Source organism: Mixophyes fleayi, chromosome 3 (genome assembly GCF_038048845.1).
Source record: "Mixophyes fleayi isolate aMixFle1 chromosome 3, aMixFle1.hap1, whole genome shotgun sequence".
In the NCBI taxonomy this organism is placed as follows: Eukaryota; Metazoa; Chordata; class Amphibia; order Anura; family Limnodynastidae; genus Mixophyes; species Mixophyes fleayi.
In genome coordinates, this window is record NC_134404.1 from 75,259,900 (window position 1) to 75,273,868 (window position 13,969).

The window sequence follows — 13,969 nt, forward strand, 5'->3', positions numbered from 1 at the left end:
GCTTCCTTTGATTTTCCCTAGAATTGCTCCGGTTTAGAAAATATGTGCTTGTGTAGGTTACTTAAAATTAGAGATGCTCAGGCTCGGTTCCCCGAGAACCGAACATACCCGAACTTAGCAGATCCGAGTACCGACACTTACGCGCTTTCTCGGATTTGAAAACGAGGCAAAACGTCATTGTTACGTCGTCGGATCTTTCGATTTTTGGATTCCTTTTTAAGATCCAACATAATGGTGGGTGGGAGGGAGGGAGGGCCCAAGGACAATTCTATCTTACACCATTTTTCTTTTCTGCCACTGCTGTGTGCCAATGTGTCCTAGATGTGCTAGGAACTGCCGTGTGTTTGTGTCATTGCTCTGTCGCTTACCATCCAGCCAGGTTGCTGCAGTATTTGTCCAAAAGTGTATGAAAATAATATTGTGATCTGTGAGGTGCAAATGACTTGAAATTAGTGTTGTTAGGTTAATAAAAATGTAGGAACAAAAACAAGAGCGAAATTATGTGATTTTAGCATATTTTAGGATTTTTTCTAAAAAATCCAAAACTAAAACCACACGAGGGCGGGTTTGCCAAAACCAAAACACGAAGCTAATCTAGATCAAAAACCAAGACCAGTTCACGGGTGTCAGTGAGTATCTCTACTTAACATACAGGTATGGGATATGTTAATCCTAAAGCCATTACCCAGAAGTCATGAAAACATGGTAATTACCGCTGCTTGGTGACAATGTCAAGCACACAGACACGATTACCAGGTCCCTCCTTCAGCAATCACTGTGAGGAGCACTGCCAGACCAGTTTATAAGGAGCGGGATGCCAGAGGCAGCGTTGAAAATGAAAAGGTACGATTTTAAGTAATTTTGTATGTTCTATTTTAGGCACGGTGCTCCAAGACCAGAACATTCCGGATAGCACTGAAGATGGCATACTTCTGTAGCCAATAAGATATTATTTATGTCCACAGTCTTGAGAATCCAGCCTTTTACATAGTCTGCTATCAATGAGAGGAAAACTCTAGAATATATATTTAACAGCTATAGTGTAGACAGGTGTATTTGTATGACAGCTAATCTGTGTCTCCTAGCTTTTTATTCTGACTCCTGTTCCTGTCCAGGAAGATTACCTGGCATCACCCCAAGAGGGCTTGCATTAATGAACTGTGTTTGTAATCTGTTGGCTTTGAAGCAATCCTTCTTCCTAAAGCTAGAATGAAGGATCAGCAGAATTCTTCATGATTTACCAACCTCCTGCACTGTCCTGTACATAATTTCACACCAGCCCAGAAAGTCCCTGAGGATAACCAAGTAAAGAGCGTGACTCAAAGACAAAATGATTGTTCATATTATTGCACACTCATCTCTCCTAATTTACAGCTTTGGCTTTTCAGCCAAATGTGGTTCCCACTTTGACTTTATGTAGTAGAGGCAGACCTGTAATTTCTATTGTATAGTAATCTGCCTGTTTTTTACACAAGTAGTCTAATTAAAATAATCTGGTGTGAAAAAAAATAACTGGTGTCAGAGGTATATTTAAACACAAATGATTATAATTGAAAAATAAATAAATATCCTACATTATTGTGGAAATGAGTCATGTTGGTAATGCATTTCTGCCTTGCAACGTGTGGGTCATGAGTTCAATCCCTGACCATGGCTTTATCTGTGTGGAGTTTGTATGTTCTCCCTGTGTTTGCGTGGGTTTCCTCCCGGTGCTCCGGTTTCCTCCCACAGGCCAAAAAACATGCTGGTAGGTTAACTGGCTGCAGAATTGGTGGCGCTGTATAAATAAATAAATGCTGATGATAGTAGAATCGAAGGGGGGAAATTTTGTCCAATTTTGTCTTATTCATAACGTGTCTGTGAATGACGTAATTGAAAAAGAGCAAAGTCATGTGCAGTATACGTCCTTTGATGCAGCTGTGGACTGGGTTAGAATCTCATGTGTAAAAAAATATAACCGCACCAGAAATGAAATAATATATTAATCACATAGTATTGATGCCCTAAGTTCTCCATATCTTCACAGCTTCTGATATTTTGAATGATCTCATTATAATCAGGAGGTGCTCCCACCATAATTTAATTCACAGACATCCTCAAAGACAAAGTGGGAGACTGCTAGACATATACTATATATTTAAATTTACCCTTTAATAAGTTTCTAAAACAATACCATGTGACTGTCAAAACATTGTTATAAACCAGCGAAATAATAAAACAAGTAGTGTATAACAAATAAAGTGTATTAAAATCCATTGTGTGTCTTTAGTCTCTTTATTTGATAATAGGCTATTATCAGTTCATATTCTTATGCAATATTGTTACCTCATATGCACTCTGTTGTTACTGCAATAATCATAGTAATAAATATGAATGTCACAGCTAAGGGAGGATAATTTTTCTTGTAACTTATTCATTATCCCATATTCATGATACTCGATTTTAACAGAGTATGGTGGCCTGAACTATGCTGTAAATAAGGTCCAGTACTGGATTCTAGGTGCCCGAATTTTTTAGATTTTTTGAGGATCGTGTTTTCAGCCTTACAGACTGTATGTTTTTCATCCTTCTAGCTGTGTTAGTCTAAGTTTACATTTACCTAGCTTTTTTTATTTTGTTCTCCGAATAGGCGAGTTGGTGTCTAAGAGTAAACAGAAATGGGTGGTCGGCTTTTGAATCATGTCCAACTTTTGGCAGATCATTTAAAAGTTAGAATTAGACCAGAAACAGATTAGACCAGTGGTTCCCAAACTGTGTGCCGTGGCTCCCTGGGGTGCCTATGCGATCTCACAGGGGTGCCACGGACAGGGTTGGTGGTAAGCAAGGCGGGGGACTACTTAGTAATTATTTTGGCTTAAGGGTGCCTTGAAAAAATTATGGAGACCCTAAGGGTGCCTCGAACTGAGAAAGTTTGGGATCCGCTGGATTAGACTGAGAAACGGTGGTGATCTCTATACAGTGTCTGCAGCTGATGACTATCTCAAAATTCACCCAATCTCATTGTCGGTACATAAGAATTTGTCTGTATTGACGAAATTTCAGTTTGACTATTTTTAAGTAATATTTTGACAGAAAAAAGTAAAAATTCTCCTGTAAGATTAATGTGGGAATTAAAAGCAAGTTGAATTAGTTAATTGTGAAGAAAAAGAATACTCACACATAGATCTGAGGAATGCACAAAGCAACCCCACAGACTGACACTTATTAAAATCCCATACAAAATAAAGGATGCAGCTGGGCCCCTTCTATTCATGTTAGACAAGTCAGAGAGAGAATGAGAGTAAGTGTTCTCTGGATTCTCTAGTGGCATTGAAGCTAGCCCTTCTTACGGCCACTAGCTGAGCAACCCTCATAACAGGCCAATCATTCAATTACATCACCAAAACTCACAGGTCTAGGTGTCTGACCAGAGAAGTTGTAACAGATCTTGCCCCCAAATCCCTAGAGTTCCCAAATCTGACAGATGTAAAACTTTTTGGACCTCAATTTATAGGTCAAGGCACGTCATAAAGCCCAAAAATCCATCTCAGACCTCAAAAAAGCACATAATCTATTTAGGAGGCCCTTTCTTCAAAGGGTAGGATTTAAGAGCCACAGGTCTGACCCAAGACTTCCAAGCCATAAGTAGAGCCCAGAGAGGAAGCTTTGGGCACAGATCCCACGATGCCACCAGAGGATCAGTCCCTAATACATGGAACAACAGTTATGGTAAGTTCACCCATATATCCCCTTCATCAGAAAAACACTCAGTCATTTGCAGAGTGGCAGCAGATTACCACAGACAAGTGGCTGTTAAAAACAATATAGTCCCGTCTAAACATCCCTTTCATTTGTTTCCCACACAAGGTGGTTCATATTCCTTGTGCAATCCCCAATTAGACGAGGTACTGACATTGGCCCGATGCCAAGGCAAAATAGAGATGGCGGACCAGTCTGTCAAAGGCTGGATCAGCCACTTATTTCCAATATGATAGCAAGACTGTTCAATATGCAGATGAGGAATTGCCATGTACTATAGGGTAATATGAATCTGTGAGCACTGCAGCTCTTTGCCTATTTTAATACGGAGTTTCTTCTCCACAGACTACTTGCTAAGAACAATGCACTGATACACAGGGGCGGATCTAGAAAGATTTTCTACCCCGGGCGATTTAGGGGGGGGGTAATTTAGGCCCCGCCCCCTTCCTGCTTTTAAACGCTGCCGGTGGCTGCACAGTATGTGCAGGTCCGCTCGGCAGTGACAATGTGCTGCCTGGCTGCTCTGATTGTGTCACAATCAGAGCAGCCGGGCAGCACATTGTCAATGCTGTGCGGACCTGCACAGTGTGCAGCCGCCGGCAGCAAGCCCCTGCTAGGGGGGGGCGATTGCCCCGATCGCCCCCCTGGATCCGCCACTGCTGATACAGTGGTTAAAGTCTTGGCAGAGAAACATTGAAATTGTGTAAATAGTGGATGTTTGAACAAAATAGGGAATGCGATACTAAAATGTTATATAAACTACATAAAGAGAAATGGAAAGAAAACATAATATCCTTGGCCACTACAACTTAGAGATAGAATTGTATAAGATAGAGGAAGTTGATCTTTTGAATATGTTTTTTTAGTCATCTGTACTCACAAGGAAGGAAATATTGCCAAGAAATAAGTTATGTGGAAATAGCTTTAACTTGTCTAACAAAGAACAAGGTGCAGGTCAGGATAGATAAAATATGTGGACCAATGGCATACACCCATGTATGCTAAAGGAACTAAGTTCAGTACTAGGTACTAATATTTCTTAAATGTATCATAGTTAGGTCAGTGCCATAAGATCGGTGGAAGATAGATTCAATAAACAAAATTTTACTGCAGGGTCTGTCTCCTTCTTTCACTTCCACCGATGGTCCTCTTATTATGTTTATTGACCCATCAACTTCCCAAACATATATCCAATAGTAAATGTGCTAGCTTGTCAATCTATGTGTCCTAGCTCAGCTCTAAATAGCAGCGTAAAAATAAAGTTGCCCAATATTTGTGTCACTGCCAAAGGGGACTACAGTAGCGGCATGTCCTACGGTTTGCGCACCACTACAGGCTTCACCTGTGTTGCCCAGACTCTCCTCTGTTGGAAGTCGCATCTGGCTTCCTGCATCGCCTAGCAACAATTTGACAGAGGTTCTGCGCATGGGCAGAACCTTCCATTCATTGCCATTCATGCTGAAAGTTCCTACTGAGGTCAACAAGGAGCACCTAAAGGCAATATAAAAGGGACCCTCTGTCATGCAGGCATTGCTAGGTACTTGTGTTAACATCCAGCCTCTGTATCGGATACGGACTTCTATGTTTGGACCTTGCTTTTGGACTTTTTGCCATTGTTTAACCCCTTGGAACCTTACTGACTTGCTATACCATGTACAGACTTGGTTCTGAATAATTGGACTTGCTCCTTTGGTACCCTTCTTACTAACTTTGCTAAACTGTGTACCGACCCGGCTCTGGACAAGTGGACTTGCTGTTGGTTAACCCCTTGAAACCTTGATTACTGATATTGCTAGACTGTTTACTGACTTGGCTCTGGACAACTGGACTTGCTACAGCTTTAACCCCTGGGAAGTCTCCCTACTAGACTGCTGCTATATATTGTACCTATTTAGCTATGAACATTTGGACTTGGCTTAGAGCTACACCTTCGTCATATTACCATAGGCCAATCTGACCGGGACTCTAGACTGTGGCTCTATTATTGTAAAAGATTAGTCCTCACAATTTTCTGTATCTGTACCAGAAACTCCTTTCCTGGAACCATCGTCTCAGCAGCCTCCCGAATCACTCCTCAGCCAGCTTCATCAGGAACTCCTCTCTGACGAGCGTATATTCCAGCCATTAGGATCCTCGCTGGTTACTATCTCAGGGGACCCTTGTGGGGGTCCCTAATGAAGACCAGAGGTGTGTTAGACTCCGCACCTCTTTGTTTAGCAGCGCCAATACCTGCAGGTGACCTTCAGCCCAAAACACTCCGTGACAGTATTGTTCCTTTATGGCACTGTGTTGTTTAGTTTTCTAGATGCAGTGGGACTAATCCTTATTAAGCCTGAGCCACTTCTCTTCTGGAACAAGAACACCCTATGCTGGACTCTATTGCATTATTTCTGATTATTTTAATAAAATATTTGACGACCCTCATAAGGCAAACCCTACTGAATCTATCTTATCTAACCTCCGGTAAGGCTCACGGTCAGTCTTACATTATACCATTTACTGACTGGAACATGGCAGCCAAAAAATATAAATATCGCAATGGACTTAACCATGATATTAAAGACAAGCTGGATCATACAGATCCTCTTCTAGGTCTCAAGAAATGTATGGACAGATGCATGACTATTGACAACTGTCTCAAAGAACGTCTGACATAAAAGTGTAGGACCCAATTTCCTCACCCAGTATTCACCCCTCTGCCACTTCTTTCCAACCCTTTGCTACTAAACTCAAACAATCTGAACCTGAGCCAATGCAGGTAGGGAGTGTTAGAGGACCACTCCCCCCTTAGGAAAGGACAAGAAGAAGAGCGTTCAATCTATGTCTTTATTGCGCCAGGCTAAAGCATTTCTTGGCAGAATGTCTGATTCGGGGTAGAACCCCGCGGCCTTCTGTGAACTCCCAGACCCCAACTCTTTAAAGAGGGGGAATCGGGGTTGATCTTTCTCTTACCGTTATTATCAAACAGTTTAACCTTACCAAATCTAGTCCCCACTGCTATATATCCCTCCAATTAGATTTAATCTTCAAGGATAATCACATCAAAAGTGTGGCCTTAGTTGATTTCAGCTCCATGAGTAATTATATTGCTTAGAGTCTAGTTAAATTTCACAACATTCCTATCAGGACTAAATATATTACCATACCCTAAACTATTGATGGTTCTCATATTGTTTCAGGTCCTGTTGATAAAGAAATGGTGCACATACATCTTAAGGCTATTCAAAATCATAAGGAGAACTTACCTACGAATACCTACGAATTTTCACCAGTTTTCAACAGAATGACTGGGATGAGCTTCTGCCCATGGCCAAGCTTACTTAGAATAATGCAAATCATTCCTCAACTTAAATAAGCCCATCCTTCGCCACCTATGGATATCCCACTCAACTCATTCCAAGCATCAACACTAAAGAGGACGTTCCTATGGTCAAAGACTTACACCAAAAGTTACATAATTTATGGTACCAACTAAAAAACAACATTGGTCGAGCCCAGAGAAAATATAAGTACCATGCTGATCAACGGATGTGACAGGCTCCGTCCCTCTTGGTAGGAGAAAAAGTTTGACTCTCCACAAGATATTTAATTTAGGAAGACAAGCTAGCTGACATTGGACCTTTTGTGATACTAGCAAAACCCTTGCTTTCCATTGCCAAATTACAGTTACCTAGTACAATGCATATAATTCACCCGGTCTTTCATATCTCATAAATGAAACCTGCAAAATTCCTTCCTTTCCAACTGTCCACTCCAGCACCTGTAAAAGCTTGTGGACACAATGAATATATTGTAAAAAAAAAATATTGGATTCCTGCATTCATTGAGGGCACTTACAAATCCTTATCAAATGGAAAGGATTTCAGTCTCCTAGTTCTGAAGTTAGTTGTGGATTCAAACACAGAGGTGAGTAAATGATTAACTGAAAATAAAAACAATAAACTGCAGAAACATGCTCTAGCTTGTTAAACAACTAGTTGTCACGTTGATTGCAATGTGACAACTATTGTTATTGAAATTTAATTATTATTATTGTAATATGTTCTAGTAATTTAATATAATTACTATATGGATATAAACAAAGATTAACGTACAGCCTAAAGTATATGATAATTAAAAATGATACACAACTAGGACCAGAAGGCTAAACTACCGAAGAGTTCAGAAGCTGAACACAACTCAACCATGCACACTAGTTCAGCCGTGCACACCAGACATTATATGAATGAACAGGAGTCCCGAAAAATTTGCTAAAAGAATAAAAGAACTCTGCAGATCTACTAATAACAATATTGCTGTATATATAGATTCTGCTAATATGTAGTGCTGGTATTTGTGTCTTATTTGTACAACTACAGTATATATCCATATAGTGCAGTGGTTCCCAAACTTTTGCAGTTCTCGGCAACCTTAGAGTCTCCATAGAAATACTTATTTAGTTGTATGCAAACATACACATAAATCCAAAGGGAAAATAATATTTTTATATATTTTTTTCAATTACATTTCTGTCAAAGAATAATTTACAGCTAACTCACTCTGTGCCCCCTCTGCAGCGTCCACACTCTCTGCGCCCCCTCTACAGCGTCCACACTCTCTGCGCCCCCTCTACAGCGTCCACACTCTCTGCGCCCCCTCTACAGCGTCCACACTCTCTGCGCCCCCTCTACAGCTTCCACACTGTCTGCGCCCCCTCTACAGCTTCCACACTCTCTGCGCCCCCTCTACAGCTTCCACACTCTCTGCGCCCCCTCTACAGCATCCACACTCTCTGCGCCCCCTCTACAGCATCCACACTCTCTGCGCCCCCTCTACAGCATCCACACTCTCTGCGCCCCCTCTACAGCATCCACACTCTCTGCGCCCCCTCTACAGCATCCACACTCTCTGCGCCCCCTCTACAGCATCCACACTCTCTGCGCCCCCTCTACAGCATCCACACTCTCTGCGCCCCCTCTACAGCATCCACACTCTCTGCGCCCCCTCTACAGCATCCACACTCTCTGCGCCCCCTCTACAGCATCCACACTCTCTGCGCCCCTCTACAGCATCCTCACTCTCTGCGCCCCCTCTACAGCATCCACACTCTGCGCTCCCTCTACAGCATCCACGCTCTCTGTGCCCCCTCCTTCATTCTTTTGCCCCTCCATTGCTGTTTCCTATCACTATTCCCCTCCATTTCTTTACTTACCATAGTTGACCTTCTTTCTTCTATTTCTTCCGTCTTTTCTTCTTTCTTCTTACCAATTCGGCAGTGCCTGGGACCCAGCATCCTCTCTCCTGCCGCTTGTCACTGAATGTCGGGCGTGATGACGTAACGCCCGACATTCAATGAGAAGCGAGGAGGGAGGAGGATGCTGGGTCCCTGTCAGATTGGTGAGTTGTTGGGGGTTTTTTTTGTCCCCTGGCCACGGCACCCATGTGACAATGCCGCGGCACCCCTGGGAGCAGCGGCGCACACTTTGGGAACCCAGGATATAGTGATTATATTACATTTATATATTTGTTAAGAGAACCGCTCTACTCTTATTTGTTCTGCCGTAGTGAATCTTTAGAGACAATCATGAGTGAGGTATTTATTTATTGTATTTATATCTCCATTCAATTTACATATTTTTACTTCTATATCAATTAAATTTTCATTACCATACTTTTTTTTATATTCTTCTAATACTATTACTGGGTTTTGTCAGCACTGAATTTTCCTCCAGTTTTTACTTTTGGTTTGTGTTAGGACATTCAGCAAGGTTCTAATTTACAGCTGCGATTTTTAAAAAAATTATATTTTGGGTTTAGAGCTTATAAGCCCAGCGCTAAATTTTGTGTGTTTATCTTTATTCAAGTATTGTGTCCTGTGCCTCTGAAACTCGTAGCACCTGCTGCTCTTGCTGTGCAGCGGTCACATTCACAAGGTCTCTTAAAACTTCCTCCATTTTAATTTCTATGCGGGTTTGGATGTTGAAACTTGCCTCCCTAAGCATCCCACTCCTGACACCACTTGTTGCACAAGCACCCTCCAATAACACACACACACAAAAACTTCCTGCTTTTACTTTGCACTTTTATTATCAGAATGGCAAAGTAGTTCAGAACACAATATTACACAACATTTTATCGCGATCCCTAGTCACCGGCCAACTTGTTTGGCACCGGTCTATCTGCATAATGGACAACTCAGGCTTAAATACTTTACGCTCCCCACTAGTTTGATGGACAGGTGACACTCCCACTTGATCTTTAGAGAGGAGGTCTCTTCAGAAACTCTGTTTGATCAGTCTCACCAGGGCCAACTTAACAGCATTATAGGCCTCCGGGCAAAGCAGTGCACTGGGGCCCTACCTACACAACCTCTCACCCACTTAAGGACAATTAGTATGTGTACGTTGTTTTCGTCAAGGTCAAGATGTGTATTCACAACAGCAAGATTGCTTGTACAGATAACAGCTGATACTGAGGTGATTAGTCCATGTAAATGTTTTAATAAAGAGGGTTTGAGAGTTCAGAAAAAACCTCCTGGAATAATATTCTGAAAAGATGACAAGCCTATTGGGCCCCTATGTTTGTGGGGCCCCTAGGCAACTGCTAACACACCCTGTCAGCTGCTGATAGCTGTGAAAAAAATGCATCCAAACCCCCTCAAAATATGTAAGTTAAATCACACCATATACTTTTTACTTTGTTACACCCTAAACCAGGGTTTCCCAAACCCAGTCCTCAGGACTCCCTAACAGTGCAGGTTTTCTGTGACATAATTAGGACCACCTGTGGGTCTGTTACAATGTGTCAGTCAGTAATGAATATACCTGTGCTCCAGCAAGGAGATATGGAAAACCTGCACTGTTAGGGAGCCCTGAGGACTGGGTTTGGGAAACTCTGCCCTAAACATTTCCTGCACCTGTATATCTTCAAGCTAGGTGCACTGCTGTACAAATGTGTAACGCTGTCTGCAGTCTTGCTCTGCAAACGGACACCTGAATACCTAACCTCTCTCTCTTTGAGCCCTGAATTTTAAATATAGCACTTTTACATACATCAACTTGTATTTCAGGCAGAGTGGTCCTGTAGGCAAATAAAAATACCAGTTTCCGTCTGAGGTGTCTTTAAAGGCTGAAAATAAATGCCAGCTTATTAAAGTGAACAATTTTCACCACACAGTGAAAAGACAGAGGAACAAAATGCTATAATGACAGGCTGCATTGTTGTAAATGTTGCTGCACTCGCCCCAACCAATAACTGCCTCCACTGTGTGGAGCTGATGTTAGCTATCAGCCTGGCCGTTTTATGGTAGTTTTTACTAGAAGAAAGTGGGAATGAAAACCACATTGATAACTTTTGTAATAGCAACGGATAATTATACAGCCCTTACTTTTACTAATGGGTATTCAATCTCAATATCTCTGTAGTCTCAACATCAAACAAGACCTCTGCCTCCAAGTGAGCTATACCGTTCCAGCTGCACAATTCACCTGTTTATATTTTGGGATTAATTGAAAACAACCAGGAAACACTTTCCACACAATCTTCTTTCCCTGAACTAGTGGAAAGCAAGGCTTCCCCCACCTTAAACACTATGTCTCCAATCATCATAATTACCTACCAGGAATCTAGATTTTCCTGGGTTTACATTTTGGTAGATAAAGGTGGGTGTGGCATTAGGTGTGATCCAACATCGGAACCTCAGCTCTCTGCATTCTATTGGTGAGCCAGGCATGACATTAAATGTGATTAACACTTGGGTGACTGCCACAGCAGACTTACTACAGAAGGGGGAAAGTTTCCCCTGGTTGGAGTTCTCTCTTATGATAGTTAGTATAAAACATGCTGCACATTTTACTACATACCTCTCTCTGGTGTTTTCCAATCAGAGATCAACCAGATGCTGTAGATGGCAAACAGGGGCCAAAGGTGGCTGTACACCAGCCAGATGGTTAGGAAAGCACAAACGGGACCTGAGTATCCAATAGAAGTCATTACTAGGATCATATGAACAGAAGTGGAAATACGCCTAGAGTATTAAACTTTAACAATTTGTAACTTTGATAGATGCACTTTGAAAAAATGAAAATGGCCCCTCCTGAGGACCCATAAAGAAAGCAGGCCTTTGGCATGGTGTGAAAGGCTCCATACCAGGGAATGCCCCCATGATTCACCTTCTCCACCCTTTGAATCTCATGTGTTTGTACGTGTGCTCAATTTGAGGCGCTTGAGCGCACCCAGCTCACATTTAGTAAGGAAGTCTGCAAACTGCCTGGCTCCTCTAATCTGAAGATGCCAACTGTCCCTGCTGATGCCATCTTCTTGCAACACAGATCCATATGCTTTCCATAATACTGGTGACAATGCCAAAATAGCTGCATGTGTCACATAATAGCTTATACATAGTGGGGGTGGTTTTCTGCATACCCTCAATACCTGATATCTGAAGGGTTTATATGACATGGGATCTTACACACATTGTGAATATTGCAAGATGTTTTTTGTTTCTGGATCAACTTGTACTTTAGGCTTTGTGGTCCTTTAATGGAGATAAAAACTAATGATTTGCCCTTGTTCAAGACATTAAAAAAGAATGATAAAATATACAGCCCTCTTGTATACGACAAGGAATTAGAATTATGAGGTGTAGAAGTTACTGTGCCCTGAAAGTATAGGACTGTCAACTCTCTTTAAATGTAGTGTAACATTTGTAGCCCTGAAGGATCAGGGGACCTTTACAGGAATCCTATATTCTTACATGTGAAAGTATAGGTTCCAGACATATTTGTGACACCTCCTCTTTGCCTGTCACCACACCACTGGCACTTCACTGGTATTTAAATGCTGTCAGGTTGGGGGGTGTTGGAGGGGTCTCTGCAAAAGGGGAGGGTCACTGTACAATGGGGTATGGTGGGTACCTGTAAAAGTTTTCATATCTTATGTCGATGTGGTATGAGTGAGGGGGTGGAGTTGCAATGAGTGTTAAGATGTTAAGTGGGGAGCACCTCTGTGTAATACGAGGAATTGCTCTGTACAATTGGGTAGAGTGTCTCTGTAACTGGGGGATCTCTGTGCAATATGGTCTCTGTGCAATGAAGCTTCAACCGCCAAGTGTGTAGAACAGAATGAGGCTGAGGTCTGGTTATACAGTGAGTGCAGACTACATAAGGGGCATCTAGCTACATTACTTCTCCTTACTGGAGTTTTCTTATCCTTTTCTTCAGAGTTAACCAAGTGTCAGGCCTGGGCTTTTTTTCAGTTGATACGCAAGTTACAGTCTATGGGCTATACCAGCTTCTGCCTCTCTGCACATTATATTACTGAAAATTATGCTTTTCTTTTTTTAGATTAACTATTGTGCCATTGAAGTCAGCAGCTTTATCTGTGAATATAAATAAGAATATGAAAATTCACTCCTGGTTCCTTGTCCAGGTGAGTTTTAGCATTGGGCATTGATGAGAGAATGCAAGTACACTGCTGAAAAGTTTAGCACATACTTGCCAACCTTTGGCAGTCTAATTCCGGCAGTCTCGGCAAGTATGGTTTAGCATTTTTACTTATTTAGACTTGTGTGTATCAATTCTCATTCCAGGCAATAGTTTAAGGTGATCTAATCTTACACATAAAAATATGTCTTTAGTCATATTCTGATTGCTGCAAGAGCCTCCTTAGCTCAAGGTTGGAAGTCACCACAGATACCCTTGATATCGAAAGTAGTGGCCAAGGTGCAATTCAGCTTTGAAATGGAGACAGAGGGGATGCCCTATTCCACTGCCACCTCGTCCCCGATAATGAAGTGGTTCAGCTGGCATGTGTATGTTACGGACGGAGAGGGAGCGTGTCCAAATCGAATAGACTCTGATTTACTACCTGCATCTCCTACACTTAGCGAAGTTCCCCAAGGTTCCTATTAGTAGTTCCCTGGTGACCATTCGACCAGCGTAACTTTCACGAATTGGAAGGGAACCTATTGGGTTCCCTCCCTCATGTGTTCAATATGGTTTAACAGCAGAATTGTTTAATGTGTTCCCCCCCACCAGGGGCTGATTGGCAATGTAACCTACCGGGAAAAACCCCGGGAGGCAGACGACCTCAGGAGGCCAACTAGTGTCTTTTTAGGAGTTATTTAAAAAAATAAAATAAAAAAAATATGTGTAGCGCCCCCCCCCCCCCCCCCCAGGGGACGGTGGGGGAGGGGGAAAGGCAGTGTGGTACTAGGTAGCTGGCCCCTCCTCCGGGACCAGCCACCTACCTT

The 13,969-nt window shown here is 42.2% G+C and overlaps 1 protein-coding gene across 5 annotated transcripts in view; it reads right to left on the bottom strand.

Moving 5' to 3' along the window:
• LOC142143741 (diacylglycerol O-acyltransferase 2-like) overlaps positions 1-13,969 on the bottom strand; it is a 40,305-nt gene that overhangs the window by 14,102 nt on the left and 12,234 nt on the right. For 2 of the 5 annotated variants that reach the window (XM_075201850.1, XM_075201851.1), the window contains one exon: positions 11,580-11,687. The exons of the other annotated variants lie outside the window; for them this stretch is intronic. In XM_075201850.1, the coding sequence (XP_075057951.1) occupies positions 11,580-11,687 (108 nt within the window). The remainder of the gene's footprint in view (positions 1-11,579; positions 11,688-13,969) is intronic. 5 annotated transcript variants of the gene reach the window in all.